Source organism: Maylandia zebra, linkage group LG9, assembly GCF_041146795.1.
Source record: "Maylandia zebra isolate NMK-2024a linkage group LG9, Mzebra_GT3a, whole genome shotgun sequence".
Lineage (NCBI taxonomy): Eukaryota > Metazoa > Chordata > Actinopteri > Cichliformes > Cichlidae > Maylandia > Maylandia zebra.
The window spans coordinates 32,099,395-32,123,101 of record NC_135175.1 but is presented as its reverse complement, the minus strand read 5'-3'; the positions used below and the strand labels follow the sequence as shown (position 1 = coordinate 32,123,101).

The following is a 23,707-nucleotide window of genomic DNA, read 5'->3' as shown; positions in this document are numbered from 1 at the left end:
TACTGTATGTAGCTGCAGTAACTTAGTATCCCACTTAAGACAATGTGTATTATTCAATCAGATTCAACATAGCTCATCAAGCAGCTCAGAGCAGATAAGGAGGACAGGAACTGGCAGGAATGGCACAGAAAATTTTTAGTCCCTATTCAAGCTAAGCACTCTGAAACACTCCCGCCGTGGTTTGAAGGATGGAACAAAACTATGTCCGAGGTGCAAAATCAAAGGCACACCCACTGTACTCCCAAAGTAACTCCCAGGTTTCCAGAAAAGTAAATAAAAGCAGATGTTTTGTGAATCATTAAAGCCCTACATCTGTTTTAAGGATTAATACTCTTATTTACCCTCTCAGGCTCAAATTGAGTTTTTGTTGCTAATGCACAACCGAGTCCTGCAGTGGTACTTCTGAGTAAAAACAACTCATAAAATATGTACGTGGGGTAATCAGGTTGTTAGTTTTTAACTGTTGCAAATCAGCAACACCTGCCTCGAGAGGGTTAATATATATTTATGTATTTAAGTTCATTTTAAAATGCTTTACTTCTGTTTCATGACTTCATCTTTCTTTGTTTTTTTCATTTAATAATGTGTGCAGTGGGTTTCAAACCTGAGCTGCATGCACCACGAGTACTGCAGCACGCTGCTAAAAACAAGCTTGCATGTTGTTATTTTGAACACCCTCCTGTTAAATGGGGGGGAAGGAAAACCTTAAGTTGAACAATGCTTAAAAACTGCTTCACTATATGGATGTAACATGACACAGGCTGGGAACTACAGATTGGAGCCCCCCCCTTTCTTTTGCTCTTGCATTATATTGCATGAACCTGTGGATGCAGTGACTCATTGTGTTTGCTGACAACTCTTAGTGGCAATTTAAGAAATTCATAAATAAATATAACTTTTTTATGTTGAACATTTAAAATATTCTAAAGTATTTGAGCATTTCCTGCCCAGATAACCTGAATCCACGTCCTGGAAGAGTTGGGTCGAGTTGTAAATAATAAATTGTCTTACTCTTTGAGTGTAAGACAATTTAAGTGTTTATTGATGTATTTTCAGTAAAAGGGGGGAAAATTAGCTTTTTAACATGGAAGGTTTGGTTATACTCATCCCTACCTCACCCTCTTAAAATACAAGAACAGTGATTTATACTTATTGATAATAATAATAAGTAATATTAATGTTTAAAGGTCTCCGTCTGAAACTCGACAGTCTTTAAATCGTTAAATCTTGGCTCCAGCCTGCAGGTCTGCTTACTTTCAAATCTTCTTCTCATAAATACTCAACTCGTCTGGAGCCGATATCTGCTGCTAAATGTCTTCGGAATAAAACAAATCATCCTCGGCTTGAGGATTTCACGTCGTCCTCGCTGACAGTAGCTCACATTTACATCAGATTGTTACACAACCCTGTGGTGCTGGTTGGCCGGTTTCTCAGGACAATAAATCATAGTCTTAGCAAGTGTGACTGGTTATAGAGTGAGTGAATGTTAGTTTTACTGTCCAAACCAGTGCAGTACATAACCAGATCATCAACACTCGTCAGTCTCCTGATGTTGTTAGTGCTTGTAAGCATGTCGTCCATTTTTAAATTTGTGTTATTGTTCTGAGTCGGCACATGCAGATCCCCGACACACACACTGAAAAGCCTTTGTGTTGTCTGCAGCGTGTATTCTGGCCACCAGTCCATCCTGATCCCGCCGGTGGAGCTGGAGTCCAACCCAGCGCTGTGGCTGCTGGCCGTCAGCCAGCTGAGGGTGCGAGACACCTTCTGCTCCTACAGCGTCATGGAGCTCTGCACCAAAGGACTCGGCCTGCAGACCGAGGCGCTCAAGGTCAGCACAACAGTGAGACGAGCAACGTGTCGGTTTCAAGTTCTGTCTGTTTACATATTTAAGTCCATTTTCAAATATGGGAGGTTTTGCAGAAGGCTGCAGATGCAGAAGAGCGGGCTGCAAACAGTCCTTCAACAGTAGAGACAGAAATCCCTGATATAAAATATCAATACAAAAATGAACTTTTTGTTCTGATGACATTTGCAGCTTCTGATAAACATCATGTGTCCAGCCTCCAGTTTGCTCCTGTGATTAACTGTAGGACAGAGTCTGATGGCTGTGCAGCCTGGTCGAGGCCATCGACTGAAAAAAAACATTCTATCGACATGTTTTTCTTCATAGATGTGATATCTTCAATGTTTTTATTACTTTGTGTGCAAAAGAGAAGCTCTGTCATGCCCTGGTTTTTGTTTTGTTGGATTAGAGTTCAGGCTTCAAGTGTTTGAAGAGTTCATTTCTGTGTGACGAGCTTCAGTTTCCAGCCTGTGTTTTGGTTCTTGTGGTAGTTCAAGTTCCTGCTTGTTTTTCCCTCTCTCTCATCTTTATGCCTCTGTCCTCATGTCTGCTGTGTGTCTTCTTGTTTCCATGTTTACTGTGTTTTCCTTTGGATTGTTTCCTCTACTCGTGATAGGTGGGAGTGTTCATGTCTGTATCACTTTCCTTTGGTTACTTCCTTTACTTTTTACTTTTGTTTTCTTTCACGTCCTGTGTTAGTTTTGCTTCCTGTCTCCCTCTGAATGTCCTGATTGTCCTGTTACCCTCGTGTTGGTCCTTCCCTAATCAGCCCTCCCTGTCTATGAATAGTCCTGTCTCCCCCTTGAGCCTCGATTATACTCTGCTGCAGACACAGACAGCTGGAGACACGACAGTCGCGCAGTCATTCCTGTTGTACTTCTTTAATATTCACCTGCTGGACACATGCAGGTGGTGCATTGTAGTGTAGTCTCTGTAACAGCATCTGCTATGCTCCAAACATTTATTTATTTGTTTCTTTGCTTTCTGACCTCTATTGTTTTGGATTCTCTGTTAAGAGATGTTAGCAGTATTTGGATCCTCACCCTTACAATCCACACATCCTGACATAAGAACAATGGACAGCACTCGTATACATCACACAGTGAAAGAAAAAGCCAGACTCACTGTAAATGTTTCATGCAGCTTGCCTGCCTCGTCCACAGTGCTGCAGGCACTGTGAAGTTCTTGTTGAGTAGAGTAACTACTCCGAGCCTGCAGGTGGATCTGCTTGGAGGAGTCAAAAGTAAAAAATGAAGACTAAGAAAACACAGCTTGCTTGGTTTTAACAGGAACCATGAAAATAGAAATATGACCGTCGGTATTTACTGAGCTTCCCTAAAAAATCGTATTTGTTTTTAATACTTGTGGCTTATAGCAAGACAGGTTCAAACCTCTAAGCTGGCCTGTGTGGAGTTGAATGTGCTGCGTGGGTTCCCTCTGGCTACTCGGGCTTCCTCCCACAGTTCAAAGACATACATGTTAGGTTAGTTGAGTCCATACTGGCCAGAGGTGCGAACGCAGAGTAGTTAAAGCACCTTAGAGAAGATAATAAAGTGCTGTGTGAAAAGGTGAGTGTGGGTTGGAGTGTAAATTGCTTTGAGTGGTCGATCCCCTACAGTTCAAAGCCTGCTCTGTAAAACATGGCCTTCTAATAGATATATATGTTTTTCTTTGGTCCATACAGATGTCAGGACCGTGTTTTTCCCAAAGTTAGACTCAGTCAGTGAGAACATGTACAAATATGTTATCTTGCAAAAGAAGGCACACCAACCAAGTTCCTCTAGTTGTTGCTCTGTTTATCAGCCTCTGTGAGTTTGTTGTGTCAGCATGTAAACAAGCTCCCCACCTGCTGCGAGTACTGGTTAATGTGGATCTTGACGTTTTACCAAATCTCCAGAGCAGAACTGTTGTCTTGTGCTCTCAAAGATGTTTGAGTTGTCTGAATGTGGTCACAGTGGCTAAACCTTCAAAATAAGACGACGGAACAGTAAAGTGACACAGCTGATAAACCCACAGCCTCCATGTGAGTGAGCAGCTCCACCAAGTCTGACACTGCTTAGCTCACTTCCCTCACGCTCTCCTCTGCTCAGCGGTAATAAACTCTGTCTCCATCTGCTCAGCCCGAGGACACATCTGAAAGCTGGAGTTACAGACACCGACGCCTCTGATTGGTCACGGATAGAAGCCACAGAGTTAATTTTAGTGACTATCTGTCTTTAAGTTTCCATGGAGACTGAGCGTTAAACGCTGAGAGAAAAGCAGAAACAAAGCACTTTTTTCTTGTCTCCTTTACAGCTACAGATGAAGCAAACTTTATACTTTTGTACTTTTTTATTTTTAGTCACAGTTTTTCTTTTTTATGTAACACCTACACAAGAAGGGATTTGAGCGTCGTATTATTCTGGTGAACTAAGTAGGTTAAAGAGGCAGAAAGTCAGAAGAAAAACTTTATATTTGAAAGGGTTTTTCTCTCATTCCAGCAGTCCACAGCTGGACTCTCTGGGATTAGATATAATTTTCCTTTCGTCTCTTTCGCAGGCTCGGGGTCTGGATCTGTCCCGGGTTCGAGCCTGTGTAGTGGTGGCAGAGGAGAGGCCCAGGATGGCGCTCACACTCTCTTTCTCTAAGCTCTTCAAAGACCTCGGCCTTCACCCGCGCTCTGTCAGCACAGCCTTCGGCTGCAGAGTCAACCTGGCCATTTGCCTGCAGGTAAAAAGCAAACCAGCTGCTCCTGCAGACTATTCTGTACGTGCAGTTATCACAAAAACTTGGTAGAGTTCAGATGGAGCTTTGCACTCAACGGTTTTATCCTTCTAAGTATTCTGCAGCTTAAATTCTTTGAATTTTTATCAGTGGGTTAGGGATGTTCCTGCTCACTGATTTCTAGTCCCTAAGTAGGAAAACTTGGACAAGGTTAAACTTTGTCTAAAGAAATACTTGAAACTGTTAATCAGATGGTTTGACAATAAAAATTATATTTTCTAAGCCACTGAAAGCTGTTACATTGCACATACGCAGTGTCAGGTTAGATTACCAAATGCACCGAGGATGAGCAATGCACACAAGTGGCCGTATTTCTGATTTGCATGGAAATCGTGCAGATTTATTATCCCCAAAGTCGGTCTGTCTTAAGGTGGAGCCGAGGTTTATACAGACTGTGGTTAATGGATATCAATTGTAAGACTTCCTCCTACGTGCACTGGTAATTGCTTATCAAGAGATCTTCAGACAGACTACCTTATAGTAAGAAATCATAAAACAAAAGCCCAATCATGACAAACTTACTTTGTGAAAGTCGCCAGGAAGTCGTCCAAACTAGCGCTCCCATCGTCATTGTTTGGGAGCTTTCCTCATGATATCCTTGCATGTGAAAGCAAAATTAAATTGAAAACTTGTAATAATAAATCAGTAGATTTAACCCAGTTAGTGACCTAATCTTCCTCATCTTTAGAGTTTCCTTTTGAAATTTCCTGGATTTGCTTCCTCTGTATATTCGCATAAAGGAATCTGTTTGTACCTCCTTTCCTGTGCCTCCCCCTCCCTCCTCTTGTGTCGGCACCGAACCCTTTGTTTTGGCACCACAGTGGCTCATGTGTAGTGCTGTTGTCTGACCCAGGAGGCTCCTGGTTTTAAGCCCAGGTCAGGGCTGGGCTCTTCTGTTGGACTTCAACAGGTTTCCTGAATCCTGCGACTATTAATAATCCTCATATGAGGATCAGTTAAACGTAGAGAGCAAATATCACTGCAATATCCCACTTAGCTTCACTTCTTCTTAGCTTCTTAAACCAAAAATAGTATTTTTTTAGCTGCTTCTCTCCCGTTTAAGTTGTTCACCCACTGTACAGTCAGCTCATCGCTCCAGTGAAACGCTGTCGGAGAGTTTGGGAAACTAAATCTTTCTGATCACTGTGATTGGCTGCAGGGCACTTCAGGGCCGGACCCCACTACTGTGTACGTAGACATGAGAGCGCTGCGTCACGACAGGTACGGTAACCTGTCAGTAAGTCCCGTCAGCCGTCTTCCTCTCGCTTTACTGCAAAAAGTTTTGACGATAACACATTTGTTCCAGGGTTCGATTAGTGGAGAGAGGTTCTCCTCACAGTCTCCCCTTGATGGAGTCTGGCAAGGTGAGTGCATTAATATTTATACATTAAAATTTGCATGTAGTTTCAAATCAAATCAAAGCATCCAATCAGCATAGTGCTAAGAAGTACAAGAGGTTTCATTAAACCCCACAGAAGTTCAAGTTCCACATGAGAGGCGATTCATGAAATTTTAGGTGAAACATGAACCGACATTGAGCAGCTGACAGCAAATTACCAAAGACACGCCGGGATGAAGATGTAATTTTAATGGCAGCACGTTCCAGGACTATTCTCTGCTTTTCACTGCGTGTCCTCCCACATTCAGTGAGTCAAAACAGACAGCAGGTTTGAGTCGATGACGAGCCTTCAAATGTTCATCCTCCCTTTCTGTCGGTGGGCATGTGGGAGGAGAGAGACGACTATTAGATAGCTGTCAAACATGCGTGCTTGTCCATTAGTGCAACTGCAGAGCTGCCCGACCCGAAAAGTTTTACAAGTTTTAGATTAGGATTCATGTGGATGTGAGGAGGAAGCCTTAAACGTACCCTAGAAAACCCTGTAACGTATCAGACCATTTTTATTTGCGATGTCTGAGCCTTTTCCAAATCTCTGCCTCAAAAGACAATTGAAAGATTTCTTTGTGGAGGCCTCTGGGTGAATTTTATGCCAAAATCTAAAGGATGCGATGCTTACGCTCAGTGCCTCTCAGTTCATGCGCGGTTCGAGCTCAGAGTTGGAACTTTGCCACTTCTACAGCCTTCAGAGTGACTTTGAGCCCCAACAAAGTCTAAAACAGACAATTATAAAAACGTGTCACCCATCATAGAGTTGAAGTAGCCACAGAGACCAAACCCCCTTTTTTTATAGCAGGCTGTGCGCATGAGGTTAGAGATTGAGTAACTTTTTGAGCCAGTCCTCTAACGTTAGAGGAACTGTAATTTTTTTTAACTTCCATGTTCATTTTTCAGTCTCTAGAAACTCTTACTTAGCTCAGCAAAGCTGCTGTTTAGTCACTTTTTACGTGTAGCAGGAAATAAAAAGGGTGTCTTGTAATGATGGCTATATTATTTAAATAAAAAAGTTTTGACTCTCACATGTGTTACCATGACAATGTATACCATTTATTATATAGGAAACTATTTACTTCTTGATGTACAAATAACTGACAAAATGCAAAAAAATAAAGACATTGCAGCTACTCATGTGCACCTGGCAGATGGCAAAGGAAGAAAAAATCATAACCTTTGGTAAACGGCTCGCCCACATTTAGTAGCTGCAGATCAGTGAAACCAGGTTATTTTTAGAGTACATTTAAAAACAGCAAATGCTGAACAGCGTGTTATTTGAAGCTTATTTCTTTGCATTTGTCTTTCCATGTATCAGTGAAAGGACAGCTGCTGAGCAGCCTTTTTGGCTTTTGCTGCGGCAGAAATATGAAACTCACACTAGGATATTTAGTGAGGTTTAAACAGTGATTTCTAATGCTGTAATTAGAAGAAACATCAGTGGTATAAATGTTTAGCAGACTAATAAAATTAGTTTGGTTTAAGTCAGTTTATGTGGTGAAAAAAGCTCAACATGCCACGTCATGTTTCAAATCACCGTGAGCTTTGCAGAGTCGGTGAGGGTCGAGTGTTTGGGACAGTGCCATAACATTTCTAATAAAGAAGGCAGAGGGCACCTGACTTTAAACAGAAACCTATGGAACCGTGCTCATTTTCACTTATTCATTGTTGCTTATTATTTGTGTTTTACGGTGCTGCATTATTTCTCTTTACATCTGTTTATGGTTTGGCACAAAGGGAGTAACATCGATTACTGACTCCAGACTTCATACAGCTTGTAACATCATGCTCCTCTATAACTCACTCCTGCTTCTGCCCCTGAAAAACATAGATCGTATGTATGTCGCAGATTTCTTGGTGTTTTAAGAGCAGGTGTGACATGCCTGACCTACAGCGATACACAGAAAACCAAGAAAACCCAACAGTCAGATGAGCAAACACTTTGGCAACAGTGGGAAGGAAGAACTCTCTTTTAACAGGAAGAAACTGGGACTGGTTGGGGATGGAAGACACGTTGTGCAAAACACATGTTGTGGAAGAGAGACGACTCCAAACTGGAATTTCTTTAAAATCAGAGGAGTTGCCACTGGTGGCCATTGGAAAAGGTAACAAAGTTGTTGCCCATGACCTCTGGAAAAAGGTTAGCCTTTCTCATATGTAGGACAGAGCAGGAAATCTCCAGCCTCAGATGTGTCGTGACTACTGGAAATACTCTGGTTTAGCAGAGAGAGATGCCTGGAATGAACCTGCAGAGGGCAGGACACATGGCACCTGCTCACTGTGAATTCAGAGGACTATCATTTGTGTTTTTTCTCATATGGGCTCAGTCAGACTTAACACAAACGTTTAAACTGTTGAAATGAAAGCTTTCATTTCAGATCTGTCAGATATTTGTGATTTTAGATAAAGAACCTTTCAATATGTTCTAGAAGAGTTCAAGGCTGCAGCATCTGTGTGAAAGTGGCTTTAAAGTGATTGGAATGAGCTTGATGCTTTTAAAGGAATGAAATGAAAGTGGCGCTGTGGCACTAAGGACGGGTTTTTGGTCCATGCCGCCCCCTTCTCACTCTCTGGCGTGTTTACTCAGCTCTGTCAGCCTGATAAAGACATCAAACCTCCCTAAAAAGCTTTTAAAACTGGTGTTGGCGTTGAAGGTCTAGTGATACGTTCCTGAATACAGAGCTGTACTACAGCAACTCGGATCTGCAGAGATACTGATGGCTGAGCAGCACTTACTTCAGTTTCATTACTGAGCTCTGAGCAGTGAGACCAGCAGGAGGACTGACAGCAGTGCAAAATGTCTAAATATTAAGAGGCAGCATGTCTGAGGGATTTGATTGATTGACATGTTGAAGCTCTGAAACTAAGACTAAGCATACAGAGTCCAGTGTTAAGATGTTGATGTTAAATTAAAGCTGCCAAAAAAAACTGTCTTCGGTTGAGACAGAAGATTCTAGATTTCTGTTATTTCCATCTTCAGCTCATTTATATTTGGTGGTTTGTCTCCTGTGGGAGCTGCAGCGAGGGCTCAGTGGAGAACAGAGAGAGATGTGGGATGGAGGTGGTTCCACAGCAGCTCGCAGATGCACAGAAACTGTTCGTAGGCTGAAGCAGTTTAAAAAAGGCACCGAGAATTGTACTTTACAATTGGAAGAAGAGTGTCAGCTGACAAAACAAGTGCTGTGGGCTACCACTGAGATCAGCTAACACCATGATCAGTCTGTTAAAACCTTTAGTTTCTTTATTCATTCAGGATATCTCAAGACCAGAACCTCGGAAACCAGCAGTCCACAGAGAAAGACTTTTCTTGGTTAAATACCAAGACAGGGGTTTCTGAGTCTGTCTTCATTTTGATCAAAAGTTGTGAATTTGAACATTTTTCATGAGTTTCTAACCTTGGATGCCTCCTAGACCTAAAATTTTACAAATGAAGAGTAGCAGCTTTGTGGCCACTTACTTAAGACACAATGTGACATTGACAGAACGCTTTGAAGCTAACATAGTCCTCAAACGCCTTTCAGCTCTTAGATTTAACAAACTGTGCTTGGTTTGATGTTTTAAAGCTCGCTGAAGCTCGTGCTTTTAGCACATGAAGTTTCCTAAACTCTCCACTGTCCCGATCTGTCCTGAAAGCAAACTGATGGATCTTTTCTTGGAGCTCGCCGAGTCGTTCATGTCTTCTTCCCCCACGTTGACACACAAAGAGAGGACGTCATGATTCAGGGCTGGTCATCGATCGGCACGCTGTTGTTTTTGACTCACTGCATGTGGGAGGAGGAGAGAAAACTAATGATTGCTTTCCACTCAGTCCATCGCTTCTTTTATCGCTTCACTGACACAATGTTCGTTGTGTACGTGCAAAAACATCAGAGGACTTGTGCTCGGTAAACATAATAAATGGCTGTTATTTGAAGTGCATTCACATCCGTTTATAAGGTTGTTTTATGTATTTTATGTCCGAGCAGCTTTAACAGGCGATGGTGTGAACCGACAGTGAAATGTAAAGTGTTTTTAACATAAACAGCTGCTTCTATTTGTGGGGCTGTATTCCTGCATGAGTCAGAGTGAAGCAGGAAGCAGGGAGATTGTTTTGATTCTTTATTTTTACATCTTATTTTTCAGATCCTGCCCGGAGTTCGTATCATCATCGCCAATCCGGAGACCAAAGGACCGCTTGGAGACTCACATCTCGGAGAGGTCGACAGACACGACCCGTTTCTTTCTTTTCTGATTGTCTTCTTTTTCTTCTTCCTGTTCTTTCTTTGTTTTTGGCATTTTTGGGGCAAAATTGTTGAGCTCCTAACTCAACCTAAGAATTTATGAGCAAGAGTCCTGTGATTTATTCCATCGCTAGGCGTTCAAAGTGTGATTGGTTTATTAAAAATATATATTTTTACCGACCAAAGAGTAAACTCAACACAGCTAATCGTAAATTTTACTGGTATGCAGATCTGGGTTCACAGCGCTCATAACGGCAGCGGTTACTACAGCGGTTACGGTGAGGAGGTTCTTCAGTCCGACCACTTCAACTCCAGACTCAGCTTCGGAGACACTCAGACCGTCTGGGCCAGGACGGGCTACCTGGGCTTCCTCCGCCGCACCGAGCTCACGGACGCCAACGGAGGTTGTTTGTCTCGCTGTGTGCAACGTGTCATCGCCCTCGTCGCACCGTGACTAACTGTGTGTCTTTGCGTCTGCTTGAACAGAGCGACACGATGCTCTGTTCGTGGTGGGAGCTCTGGAGGAGGCCATGGAGCTGAGAGGGATGAGGTACCACCCCATCGACATCGAGACCTCCGTCATCCGCGCACACAAGAGCATCGTGGAGTGGTACGTGTAACAACAGCAGCAAAGTCTTTGAAGGATATTAAACGACCACAAATAGCATGTAACAGAGGACGATAGTTCACTGAGACAAGCAGTGAATAATGTCAATGATTCACACAGTGCTCAGTCGATCGCATTGTAATGTTACAGGTAGAGTAAAGATGGGAAACCATCATCAACAAATCCATATTCAAGAGTTTAGTCCTCAACAATCACCAGAGCATCACTGAACAATAGCTGCTTGGTTGTGAGATGTGTTTCTACCAGTGTGTAAGAGAAGAAGCTGCAAGAGGAAAATCTCATTAGCAATAATCAAGCTACTTTAATCAGATCCAATATCCTGCAGTTTAGATACAACTAAAAGAGACCTGCAGTAAACTTTAAGGTGAGTCAAACCATGACAGTTCTGCCTCTGAACTAAGTGTCATTTAAAATGCATGCTGTTGATGAAATGTTCATTTTTCATTTGCAAACAAAACTTTTATCTTTTTTTGTTCCTGAACCAACACAATCGGGCACGCGAATGCCGCCAAATGTGAGCTGAGAGATATATGACAGATCAGATGTTATCTGTCCGTCCACTGAGCTCCTCGTCCCATAGATGGCAGCGCTCCTCGTTCTGCTCTGCAGCCTTAGTGAGCTCGTCGTAGAGACGCATACACCGGTTTTCCAGTCATGCTGCAGGTCGTGGTTAGAGCGACCTAAGAGCAGGCTTTCAGAGCAGAGCAGAGACTGTCGTCAGCAGCTGCTGTCCATGATGGAGGAGCTGGAGTCAGTCCAGCTTCAGGATAAAAAGGTTTAACTCCAGTCTGGTCCCTACACCCTTCCCACCCAGTGGCTCCTCCTCCTCAGTCTTGCGGCTGCTGAAGGGTTTCCTAATGAAGGCGTGGATTAGAGTCTGTTGTGGACACAAACATCTCCAGACATCACGAACGAGTGATTACTAGTTATTCCAGGTTTACTTTTTAAAGCTTGAGCTTTAGTCGTTGCCCTGCGCCTCGCTCTTGGCTTATTGCTTTTATTACTTCTTGGCCTTTGTTATTGACATTTAAAGCAGCAAAATAGAAACTAAAATCAGTTCTGAATCTGTTTTTGAAAACATGAGCATTAATGTGCCATGAAAGGCACTGGATTTTGTTTATTACTGTAGTTATGTGTAGTTGTGTGTTGGACACACAGTGCTGTGCATCGGTGCAGAGTCAGTGCAGGCTTTGTGGCTCACTTCTACTGAAAGTTTTTGGTTTGGGCGTTCCAGGCGAGCAAGCAAAAGGAGTGAAAGTTACAGGATGAGGGTTTAGAGGCTGGATTGGAACTGAGTTTGAGTCTCGGGTTTACCACAACAGGATAACATGAGAAAACTGTGCTAGCTGATTAGCACAGGCCAAGCTCTCTTTGTCTTTACGCTGATACTTATTAGCTGCTGAAGCTCCACCAGCTTGTTGTTGTGGAGTTTTTCTTCCCTCAAGTGGCTGAAAAGGGAATGAAAGGAAAATTCTGTTTCGTTCAGCCTGTTTGTTTTTCAGTCATGTGATTCTCTGTAGAGCTCCAGAAAAATGAGGCGTGGCACGTGGCCTTATTTACACACAGCATTTCTACTTTAATGCAGCTTTGAATTGAGAAACCACTCCAGATGTTACACTTCCTGCACGTCTCTGTCTCCATCAGTGCGGTCTTCCCCTGGACCAACCTGTTGGTGGTGGTGGTGGAGCTGGAGGGCTCTGAGCAGGAAGCCCTGGACCTTGTTCCCATGGTGACAAAGGCGGTGCTGGAAGAGCACTACCTGATCGTGGGCGTGGTCGTGGTGACGGACATCGGCGTCATCCCCATCAACTCCCGCGGCGAGAAACAGCGCATGCACCTCCGCGACGGCTTCTTACAAGACCAGCTAGACCCCATCTACGTGGCCTACAACATGTAGCCTGAGTGTGTGCGCGCGTGTGTGTCTGTGTGTGTTTAAGAGAGAGCGAGCATGCGTTTGTATGCTGTGCATTTCGCCGTTGTTGTTCATTTATTTCCCAGAATCAAGATGTACTGTATTTTTGAACCTGCATATGGTGTGGTCTTAAGTCGTCTGTTTTCTTTCTAGTCGTGTTGTGCTGGTTGATTGATTGATCGGTTGGTTGCTCAGTGGTGTTGCGACCATTTTTACACCCCCGCTTGACCTCGTGACCGTTACCAGGAGCTCGTCACTGTAGAAAGCCTTAGGGGAACACTGTGTAGGGGGCGCCGGCTCCCGCCGTCACACCGCGTGTCGTTTTAGGAGGTAAACGTAGAGCGAGAGAAGTACTAGAGCCTGTACCTGTCATCATGTTTTACCGGTTGAATTAAAAAAATCCTGGATTTGTGGTATTATTTCAAATTAGAGCAGGGGCAGCCAGATTATTGTAAAAATATAAATATTGTACATAGACATAATAATCTATATGGAGAGGTACTTAAAACACAATGAGGTGTAGTAGCCCCTTTATGCAGCTCTCTCCGCCCACACCCTCTGCGCGTGTGTGTGTGAAGACTGTGTGTGTGTGTGTGTCTCTGTGTTCATGTGTGCAACAGGGACATTTTATGTCGTTTCAATGTGAATCAAACACTGATTTTAAACAGATTTTTATCCTGAGACGATCAAAGAAGAGACATTTATGTGGAGACTGGAAACACACTGGAGACATCCAAAAAACGGAGAGAAATTCAGTGGCTGTGCGCGTTTCGGTGTCCAAAGTCTGAGAAAAAAATACACCGATTTATCTTTTTTGGATCTAGTTAAGAAAGATTTGCGTCTTTTTATCTTGTGACCTTTCTGGCTAAAAAGAAAATACCACAAATGCAATTTTAGCAGCTTTCTATAAAGTGTCTCATTTAAAGCAAACGTGCGGCAAATTTTGTAACATGCACATTAAACGTCTATGATCATCTTAGCTGTCAACCAGTCCTTCAGTTACCTTCCTGAATTACTTGCAGTCCCTATAGCACCCAAAGCATGTCAAGCAAAGTGCACTGTGTGAATATCAAAGAAATGTTGTTATTATCGTTATTTAAAGGGAGTTTAAGGGAAAACTGTGCATCATGTCAAAGACAACAGCATCATGGTGTTGCTGCAGCAATTTTACATTTACTACCTTCTGACCAGCGGCCAGCAAGACTCAAAGGAAACATTCATTATCTGTAATATTATTATTATTATTATTATTATTTTCAAACTGACCAAATTTGTATGGGACACAAAAAATATGCCAAAACAAATAAACGAATAAATAAAATGTGAGATTTAATACAGCGAAAAGAAATTTTATGAAATTTTTAATTTTCAAAAAACTCAAAAATAAATTAGTAATATGCAGAAAAGCAAGACAAAGCATAGAAATGATAAATAAAGTGGAAAATTCTAACGGAAACGTAAATTAATTGAAGAATTCAAACAGAAATTGAATATGCAGGTGAATAAACATAGAAACAAGTTTATGACGATGTAATAAAGACGATAAAATTCAACCTTTTTATTAGGTTTAATCTCATATTAATTCATTTTTGAGATACTGTTTTATTTTTGACTTTGGCAGCTTTTGTCCTTCATATGTCCCATATGAACTGGCACACGATGGCTAATGACAGAAATTGGATGAACATAACAAAATATATATGATTTTGGCAGCTTTGGATGGAGACAGGTGTTTGTTTTTGAAGGTATCTTTGGTCCTCCATGTAAAGAAAATGGATAATTGTAAAAAATAATTGTGGCTCTCCATACATATGAACGGTTAAATGGATTGAAAAAAAATATGCTGCATAAAATATCCTTCTCCTGACATTTATAATGAAATCCACACACGTCCTCGGGCCTTTTTTTAATGAACGAATGTGCAAACTTGGGAGACAATAATCACTCTCAATCACAAAGTAAACACTTCTCCGTCTTATTGCCAAAAAAGACGGGTGCACCCAATCATTAGTGCGGGTAATAAATCAAGTAGCTGCTTGCTGTCTGGGGAAGTAAATGCGGATGTAGCTGCAGTAACATCTGGAGTCTGTTGGGACGAAGGGAACTCCAGATAAAGTTTACATAGAAAAGCTCCTATTGTAGCAATAATCCCCCAGGGACGTTCTTTACCGCAGGGATTCAGCTGCTGCCTGTGTGCACTCTACACATATGGGATAATTATGTTTAATGATTGTTCCAGTATTATAATCTCCCAACTTTAAACATCAGACACACAGCTGTGTAACCTCTGTATGTCGTGGAATTCCCAAAGCTTTTTCAGGCCGGCTAAATCACAGAAAACAAGAACGAAGTCTAAACAGACTTTTAGTGTTTTTTATTGAGTGTAAACTGAATGAACTGAGAGGAAACATGGATCTAATGTGTTTATGGCCAAACTGAAATGTTACTGTGTTGTTGTCTGTGTTAAAGTCGTCGCTCAAAGTACGATTACAAAATAACTCTGCCTCTGTACAACACCACAGTAGATCCTGCTGTAAATGTCATGCAGACGATATATGTTTAATATGAGCGTTCACCAGTGTTTGGCAGCAAGTGCAGAATTAATAATATATCAGACAACAAACATTTCCACAAGTTAACAGCTCAAAAAAGGAAAGTAAGGAGTCCCACAGCAGAGTGAAGAATCCCTGGCAGAGAACGTCCTCGGAGCTTTGGTACAACAGCTACCACCTGATGTGCACTGACTTAGACACTTCCTCATATGTACTGAGGGTATATAAGATTTAAAGACAGATAGTTTAATAACTCTATGAAAAGCTTTTAAAATAATCTATATCAGTTCACGCCAAGACTCTTGGCTAGCTGTGACCTATGGAAGCGTTGAAACCTGCGAGACACTCCGCAGGTTGTATAAAAGGTTTTATTCAGAGCGTTGCCGTTGTTTAGAGGAAACAGTGAAGCGTCGTTTGTTTACATCCCCGTGGCTGAATCACGTGTGACATCATCTCATCGCTCTTCTTCTTTGTTTCACTTTGAGTTTTCTCATCAGTTTTCCTCCACGTGTTTATGAGCAGAAAACTTATTTTTATGCATATCAGAAGTTGCTTAGCGCTTGTTTGGATAACTTAGCAGTTTGGGTTTGTTAGTAGCAGCGTAGCGGTCATGTTTCAGTCCCTGGATGTGTGTGTGTGTGTGTGTGTGTGTGTGTGTGTGTGTGTGTGTGTGTGTGTGTGTGTGTGTGTGTGTGTGTGTGTGTGTGTGTGTGTGTGAGGTGGATAATGTAGATCAAGACGGAAACCCCATCAGAAACTCGGAGGACTCATCTCGGGGATTGATGGGAGGGAGACTGCATGGTGTGTGTGTGTGTCTGGGTGTGTGTGTGTGTGTGTCTGGGTGTGTGCGTGTTAGGTGTGTGTGTGTATATTGTATGTAAATAGTGTTGATTTTGTACGGTACAAGTGTGTGTGTGACTTGTTTTGTACACATGATAAAAAGATTAAATGACACTTTTATAAGAGCCTGCTACTGGCTCACCGTCACACTATACAGTGCAATAAAGTGCTTTGATTGGCTAAAACTCAGACTCGGGTTGTTATTATTTGTCTGTACAAACTCTTCACTCGTTAGTTAAAGAAAAAGCCAGATGTCTTACTTTCCTCACATCATCACACTATAACTAAAAGTCAGTTAAGCTTCAGCCTCTCCAGGAAACATAAACCATTAGCAGGTGGTGGGAGCAGACTTCTCTCTTCATCCCTCCCAGCTGATTTTTTTCAGGTTTGACTTTTTCATAATGTCTTTGTTACCGCTGGTAACACGAGGCACTACCTGCAGCCTGTTCAAGTAGCTCAGATGATCCAGCTCCTCCGGGATGGCCTCCAGCCTCGAGCGCGTGGAGGAGGCCGCAGCAGACGGGCTGTAGAAGGCCATCAGCCCGGTATCTGCCCCACCACAGCTGCCTGCTAATCTTTTCAGCTTAAACTCGGCTTCTGAAATGTGTGTTCGTCTTATTTGGATGGATGATGGGTTGTGATCTGTGTCGTTACAGTTCCGTATTTTAATTTTATTTCATTTTTAGTTTTTGTTTTCTATCAATTTCAAGTTCAGTTAGTTTCCAGAGTCTGTTGCACTTTAGTCTTTAGTGTCAGTGTTAGTTTTAGTCTTTATGATTACTGTTATGGGGGTCAAACTCATAAAGACTTAACCTAAACTCTAGCCACATTTTATTTCAGCTAGTTTAAGAAGTTCACAAAATTATTTATTTCTTTGTTCAATTTTATTGTAGTTAACTAAAATGTTTTTTTTTCACTTCTAGTTTTAGTTTTTAGTTAACTGAAATAACCTTGTTTGGCTGGTGGGGCTGATTTTTGCTTCCTCCTCTTTAAGGTCATAAGTATCAGAAGCTTCCATCTATTAAAGGAAATGACTTCACCTGCTTGGCAGTTTGTTTACGCTGGTTTTCTTCCAGCCTGGCTCTGTCTCTCTCCTCCTGGAAGGTTGGTGCCTCTCAACCACCCAGCTTGGTTTTCATTTGCTTTGCTTTGATTGTTTTGTAGTTATCGAGAAGCTTTTAGGTTAGCTCCTAGTTACCATTCCTTCAGTTTTTCTTTGAATGCCATTAAGAAGTTTTGAGTTAGTGAAAATTATCACTGTGTGGTTATACATGCTCTGTTATGTCTGAAATGAGCCGGGCATAACAGGGTAGATGTGGACAGATTGAGGACTTTGTGTTATTGTTGCCAGCTGCTATTTCTTGCAAATCTCTGAAGCTTTGGGCAGTTACGTCTGAAACTCACCTGGTTTCTGGAACAGGGCTCAGATTTCAGTGTGCGCGTACTTATTCTCTTTAAAACAAGTATGAGCATCAAAATAAAGGTTTTATCCAAGAAAAGAGACCGAAGGAAATATGAAAGTAATGCAGAAAAAACTACTGAAAAATAAACATTTTTGATACCAAGCCATGTATTCTGCAACTGTTTTGTTTGTTTGAAGACCCTGTGATCTTCACTGTCTTGAGGGAAAAAAATGTTGTCCTTCTTTCTCTCGTCTCCATCTTTCCCAGAGGTTTAGCAGATTTGGCTTTCTTGGCTCAGTCGCCAGCTTCCTCTTACTCACTCAGATTTTTAGCTGTAAACAGTATTTAAAGAAGAAAAACTTATGGACAAACAGAGTAGAACTTCAATATAAACCTGTTTCTAATTTCTGTCCTCTCGATCTGATCCAACATTGTAATCAGTGAAATCTTCTCTGAGGATTTAGAGTCAGAAATGACAAAATGATGTGTGGGGTCGACGATGGTGCTGATGGATGGGGTTTCCTCCCCTGTTCCTTCAGCACATTAAAGTCCATGCGAGGCTGAGTTGGTTTATTTTGCCCTGTAAATAGTTGCACAAACAGTCAGTGGGAAAAAGCTCATTACTCCCAAAGGAAAACACATTTAGTGGATGCAGGTTTAACCTCCAAAGGCCTGAGAATTCAAAGGCACAGCTCACCACCAAAATCAGATTCACATATTTTTTTCCCCTGGACCATCCACCCATTTTCTGCTGCTTACGCAGGTTTCAGACTTTCTCCAGCCACTTCCTCCAGCTCTTGATGGGACACCCATTAGCCCACCTGAGAGACATAATCTCTCCAGCTTGTCCTTGGTCTGCTTTAGGCTCTGCTTCTTATGGGATGTAAGGGAGGTGTCAGCATCCTAATCAGATCAATTGTTATTATAAAGTGCTGCGTTGCATTAAGAATGCTTTTCACGGGACAGTGTGGATGAAGAAGGATTAATGGGATTAAAAAAGTAAAAGCAGTTGTGAGACAGATGTTTATCTTCTAAAATTCAAAGGCAAACTGAAAGCATGTAATCCCTGATGTGAAAGACGACAGGCCTCATGCATTTGTCCTATGAGCAACTGATCTTCAGAAACTTTTTCCAGAGCGACACAATGGAGCAAAAGTTAACGGTGGTCTTTGCTCGTTTAGAGAGAGTGCCTGTATTTATTTTTTCCTTTTAGACATTGCAAAAGTTTGTAAATGAAGCGACTGACGGAGCCCTCGGGTCTACGAGCATCCAGCTGGCAAACTAGCATCACATTCTATTATTGTGTAAGATGATCGGTTTTTAGCGCCTTTAAAATGTTTCAAACTTATTCTGAAAATCATGATGCAAAGACGTCAGATTTCAATTTTAAAATTCTGTTAAAAGCCTTTGTCTTTAGTCTCGTCTTTCCTCGCGAGAAGATTCGTTTAAACTCATTTTTGCTCGATTGAGTCATTAAACGAAAACGAAATTTTGTCCTTAGTGGATCCATTTAAAGGAGCTGCTTTTTTTAGACATCTGTAAAATTAGTATGTTACATTACCATTCAGTTTGAGGGTTACAACAGAAAATTATATATTTATTGCTCACGGGGTATCAGATGGGATTATTTTAACAAACCATTAACATTTTGGCTGATAACTATTTTATTCTCCTGTAACTTTACTATATAAAGAGCTAAATCCTTCAAAGTTTCAGGAGTAATGCGTCATAATAAGAAGTGTTTGTGAACGAAAAATCAGCAATGTGGGATACTGTTTGTCCGTGATTTACACAGGGGGAACAAATTGTGGCAGGATCAGCCTGGTATTATTTGTATCCCACTATAACTTCGTTGTATAAAGAGATAACATCTCAAAAATGTCAGGAGTAGTTAGTCATTATAAGAAGTGTTTGTAAACTAAAAATCAACAATGTGGGATACTGTTTGTCCGTGACTTGGACAGTCCAGCGTGTGCTCCCGACGCAGGGGAAACAAATTCTGTTGGGGATACCTAGTTTGGCACAACACCTGTCGGCAGTGGTTTCCACATCCACAGGAGGTCGCTGTTCGCTTTCAATATCAACACTCACTAGAAAGCGCCTTCAGATTGTGGCTGCTTGTGCTCGCGTTGGTTCAGAGACAAGCGAGGGACGTGTGACGGGGACGCGCTTTGCTTTGAACATGAACTGGGAGTGAACTCGGACCACCGCCTCACTGGAACTCGGATCACAGGACTAAACACACCGGGTTTCGGTCCCAACCTGCAGCGGATTCCTGCCAGTTTGGACCCTTCCAGCTGCGACTTTAGTGCCTTTATTTTTCTGCACATCGGGATAAACATTTACCTCAAACTTGCTCTTCTTTGGAAGACTTAAAAGTAATTGTTTCCTGCACCAAAGTGAGCCCCGCTTGTGTGCGCTGAATGAACCTGTGCGTAAAAGCGCGTGCAGCAAAGCGCCTCGCTCTCGATCTAAAGACTGAGGTTTGGTCACTTCTCATAACATACGTGCTTCCTGCAGAGGATGACAGTCAGATGAGCGCAGAGCTGCTGTTCAGGTGGGTTTAACCCTCCGCTGCTGGATGAGATGCCACCATGTCCTTTACGCACCGACTCGCTCTGCGCCTTCTCATCTTCACCTTCATCCTCACGGTCAGTGCTTCGCCTATTATCATTATTAATGCTTATTTTTCTTCAAATATCAATTGAATCAAAATGCTTTTTATGTTTTTATGACTGATTTTATGGTCTTAAAATATTACCGAGTTACCCAGTTGGCGGTTTGACGTGTTTTATCCCGTCATTGTGTTGGAATATCCATTAACTAGACGCACAGTGAGTTCATAAAGTCTAACAATGTATTTATCACCCACAATAAAATGACTTCACTGTTGTTTGGAACAAGGCTGTGACACGTTGGGAGATACCAGTCGAGCTCTGGGCATTGATCCAGGTCTGGGCATTGGTTTATTGATTAATTTCACAGTAATGTGTAATTAAAAGCTTCCTCAGCGCTCAGACAAACAGTGATTTAAATGTATTAAGACTGAACTCATGTGAGACCAGCTTTCAGTCCTCGGGTAAAAGTGTGCGTAATTAACTTTCATTTTACTTCACAAAGCCATGAGCAGGAAACGAGTGGAAGGTAAGCAACAGGAGTTTGTTTGGCATTGATTAAATAGAGCAGGGAATCAATGGGTACAGCAGACTGACTCTAACAAACCACCCGCAGAGCTGCAGCACACTGGCATATAGACTAAAGTCCATTTCTGTCCTTACAGGGACCATGAATGACCTTTTTGATGTCTATAAAGGGCAAATATATATTTCAGAGCAATATTAGGTGCAGATTTGCACATATTTTTTCTTTAGATTTTAAGGTGACTGTTTGTATTCAACAAACTACAACAAGACAAGTTTTACTATTCGAGTTAATAAGCAGTTCATAGATTAATTATTTTTGTATCCGAGTGGTTGCTGGGTCAGCGTTTGGCACGATCTCTCTGTGCCAGATTTGGTTTCCTCTGGGTGCTTTGATTCTCTCCCACAGACCAAACACATGCTTGTTACAGTAGGTTAACTGGTGACTCTAAAATGTTTTATGTGTGGATATTAGAATCTCCAAAACCTGTTCAGGGTTTATGCCACTCATGGGCTGAGTAGTTAAGAAAATACTCTGACAATTTTCTTTTTTGTGCAGAAGTTAGCGCTGTCACCTCTCAATCTGGATATTTGAACAGGTCACTCTTAAAAATGAGATTTACATGTTTAACTGAGGGTGAAAACCTGTCATGGTGCAGGAAAATCTGAACTTGGGCATACAATACAGTATACAATATTTGCAGCCATGACTTTCACTTTTTTGAAATCAGTAAAAAATAATTTTCATCTCTCGTGGAAAAGAACAGAATCTTCTCACTTCTTGATCCTCAGTCATGTATTTGGCACTCATTGCGCTTTAACTGCAGCTGATTAAACATCACACGATAAAGCAGCATTGTAACGTTTTCATTTGCAGGTTTCTCATTTGGCATTTTGTTTGACATAAATTATAGATTCACTTTATGGCTGCTGCTGCTTCTCCTGAGTTAATTTTTCATACTCATGCCTGAGTCACCCTCAGGCCTGTACATATAGACACTGAAGCCCAGGCCTCATTTATTAAAATGGGTCTTTGTGGGTTTGGATAAACCATCAGACACCTCAAGTGGATGATGTCCTTAAAAGTGTACGTCATTGAGGTGAAATCAATGGTCCAAATGCACTCAAGTGAGAAACGGGATGATTTTTATTTTAAAGTGAGGGGAAAAAAAACTTTGTGTAAAAAAAATACTCAAGTGAAGAGAGACAGTCTTTTCATTTTATATGTATTTCTCCAGAACTAGATGAATGACATTTTATCTGATCAGCATTGCAGCTGTTTCGGCAAAGCTCACTGATGCAAACATTTATTTCCAACCTTTCAAATGTGTGTCTAAGTTTTGTTTTCTGCTTGCATTTATTCCCAGACTTTGGACGAGTCATGCATAGTCATGACTCAGTCTCTTCAGTCAGAGCCAAGAGAAAAGGCAGTGATGTTTTCATCATCCCTTCTATCTAACGCTGTTTCCTTCAGCGTTTCCAAAACTTAAAGTTGTGCGTTTTGCTTTTTGGGAATGAGCTGGTTCACAGATTGTGGTTTCAGAGCATTTGGCAAAAGAGAAACCTGACCGTAACAGTATTGTTTTGTAACGCTGATGTTGGTCAGCATCTGTGTCATCTTGCAACTCCTTTATAACTGAATGTAAATACAGGCAGCAAACTTCAAAGTTCAACTTTTAAACTGTTGTGGTTTCTGTCTGTTAGACACAAGGAAGGAGTTTCGGAAACAACGATGACACAGGTCTGCTGTGTGTGTTGAATGACTTCTGCTTCCTGTATTGATCAGTCTGGCTGCTCTGTGTGCAAAAAAAAATGACAAGACTTTGGATGCAGGAGTTACTGCACACAACGTAATTTGCTGCTAACGTGTGAAAGCTGCAATTAAAAACATGCATTTGCAAACACAAAATCAGACATGTATCACATGGCATCTCTCACTGTGATGCATAAAGCTAAGCTGTGATAAACCCTTGTAATCGCCTCCTGTATTTGTACGTTTAACTGTCAGCGCTGCCTCGGGCGACTCTGCAGAGACAGTTGAACTGAAATCCTGCAGAGTGACGTCAGGAAATGGCACTTGTGTTTACGAACCACGCTTCTCTGTGAAGAAAGAGAGGTGTGTGTGTGTGTGTGTGTGTGTGTGTGTGTGTGTGTGTGTGTGTGTGTGTGTGTGTGTGGTGGGGCCCTCTCAGCTCAAACTGTTGCAGAAGGAGTGAAAAGGTCAGTGGCTTCTTCTGACCTTTGCAGACTACGGACAAGGTTAGCAGGGTTAGTCGATTGGCTGAAGCCGTGAGTTCTTCAAAAACTGCATCAGATGTATTTTTTTAAAATGCAGAAATGTTAATGTGTGTGTATAAATAAATAAAACAAAATAAAATAAAAATGCTGCTTTTCCACCTGACCCTCAGTCCCAGCTTTGAAGTTGGTTTCTTAGCATTTATCTGGTGGTGAGATCTGCACTTTGTGCACTTTGTGTTTGCACTTTATGGCTTACACAATGAGGGTCATGTTCATCCTGCATTATTAAAGCAGTTTATAGCCCAGCAGCTGACATGGTGTTGCACAGCTCACTGTGTAAGACACGGACTGCTGCAGCGTAAAGTTTAAGAGGTTTTTAACCAGAATTTCATCATAATTATAATTTTGGATAAAGTTGTTGCTTTTTTCCATCCAGTTTTGCTTTAAAGTCCTAATTTTTGTCTTACTTTATAAATCATCAGCAGTTTAGTTTCACCCCTGCTCAACACTACTTCACTTACTGCAAGCCTGAGCTGTTTCATCGTAAACTGGCTTCCTTTGGCTGGTTTAACTGATGATGGGTAAACCAGATGATTAAAGCAGCATTAGAAAAAGTACAGCAGTTTTCTGTCTAGTTTTATATTGTAATAATATTTGGCCGTCACAAATTCCATGGCACAACATTTGAGAAATCACAGCTCTCGCTCATGCAATGTAAATATGTACTTAAGGGCTCTAAAGTTCCTTTATGCTTATGTTTCTATTGTTCCAACAGCAT

General features: G+C 41.7%; 2 protein-coding genes across 4 annotated transcripts in view; both read left to right on the top strand.

Moving 5' to 3' along the window:
- Positions 1-16,337, top strand: part of LOC101471184 (disco-interacting protein 2 homolog C) — a 74,788-nt gene extending 58,451 nt beyond the window's left edge. For both annotated transcript variants that reach the window (XM_014411899.3, XM_014411898.3), the window contains 8 exons: positions 1,663-1,831; positions 4,385-4,555; positions 5,769-5,830; positions 5,916-5,973; positions 10,119-10,193; positions 10,446-10,620; positions 10,703-10,826; positions 12,489-16,337. In XM_014411899.3, the coding sequence (XP_014267385.1) occupies positions 1,663-1,831; positions 4,385-4,555; positions 5,769-5,830; positions 5,916-5,973; positions 10,119-10,193; positions 10,446-10,620; positions 10,703-10,826; positions 12,489-12,741 (1,087 nt within the window). In that variant the 3' untranslated portion in view covers positions 12,742-16,337. The remainder of the gene's footprint in view (positions 1-1,662; positions 1,832-4,384; positions 4,556-5,768; positions 5,831-5,915; positions 5,974-10,118; positions 10,194-10,445; positions 10,621-10,702; positions 10,827-12,488) is intronic.
- Positions 16,338-19,702: 3,365 nt separating this feature from the next.
- The window catches only part of LOC101469080 (vasoactive intestinal polypeptide receptor 2), a 46,962-nt gene continuing 42,957 nt past the window's right edge, over positions 19,703-23,707 (top strand). For both annotated transcript variants that reach the window (XM_004574776.3, XM_004574775.4), the window contains exon 1: positions 19,703-20,202. In XM_004574776.3, the coding sequence (XP_004574833.1) occupies positions 20,146-20,202 (57 nt within the window). In that variant the 5' untranslated portion in view covers positions 19,703-20,145. The remainder of the gene's footprint in view (positions 20,203-23,707) is intronic.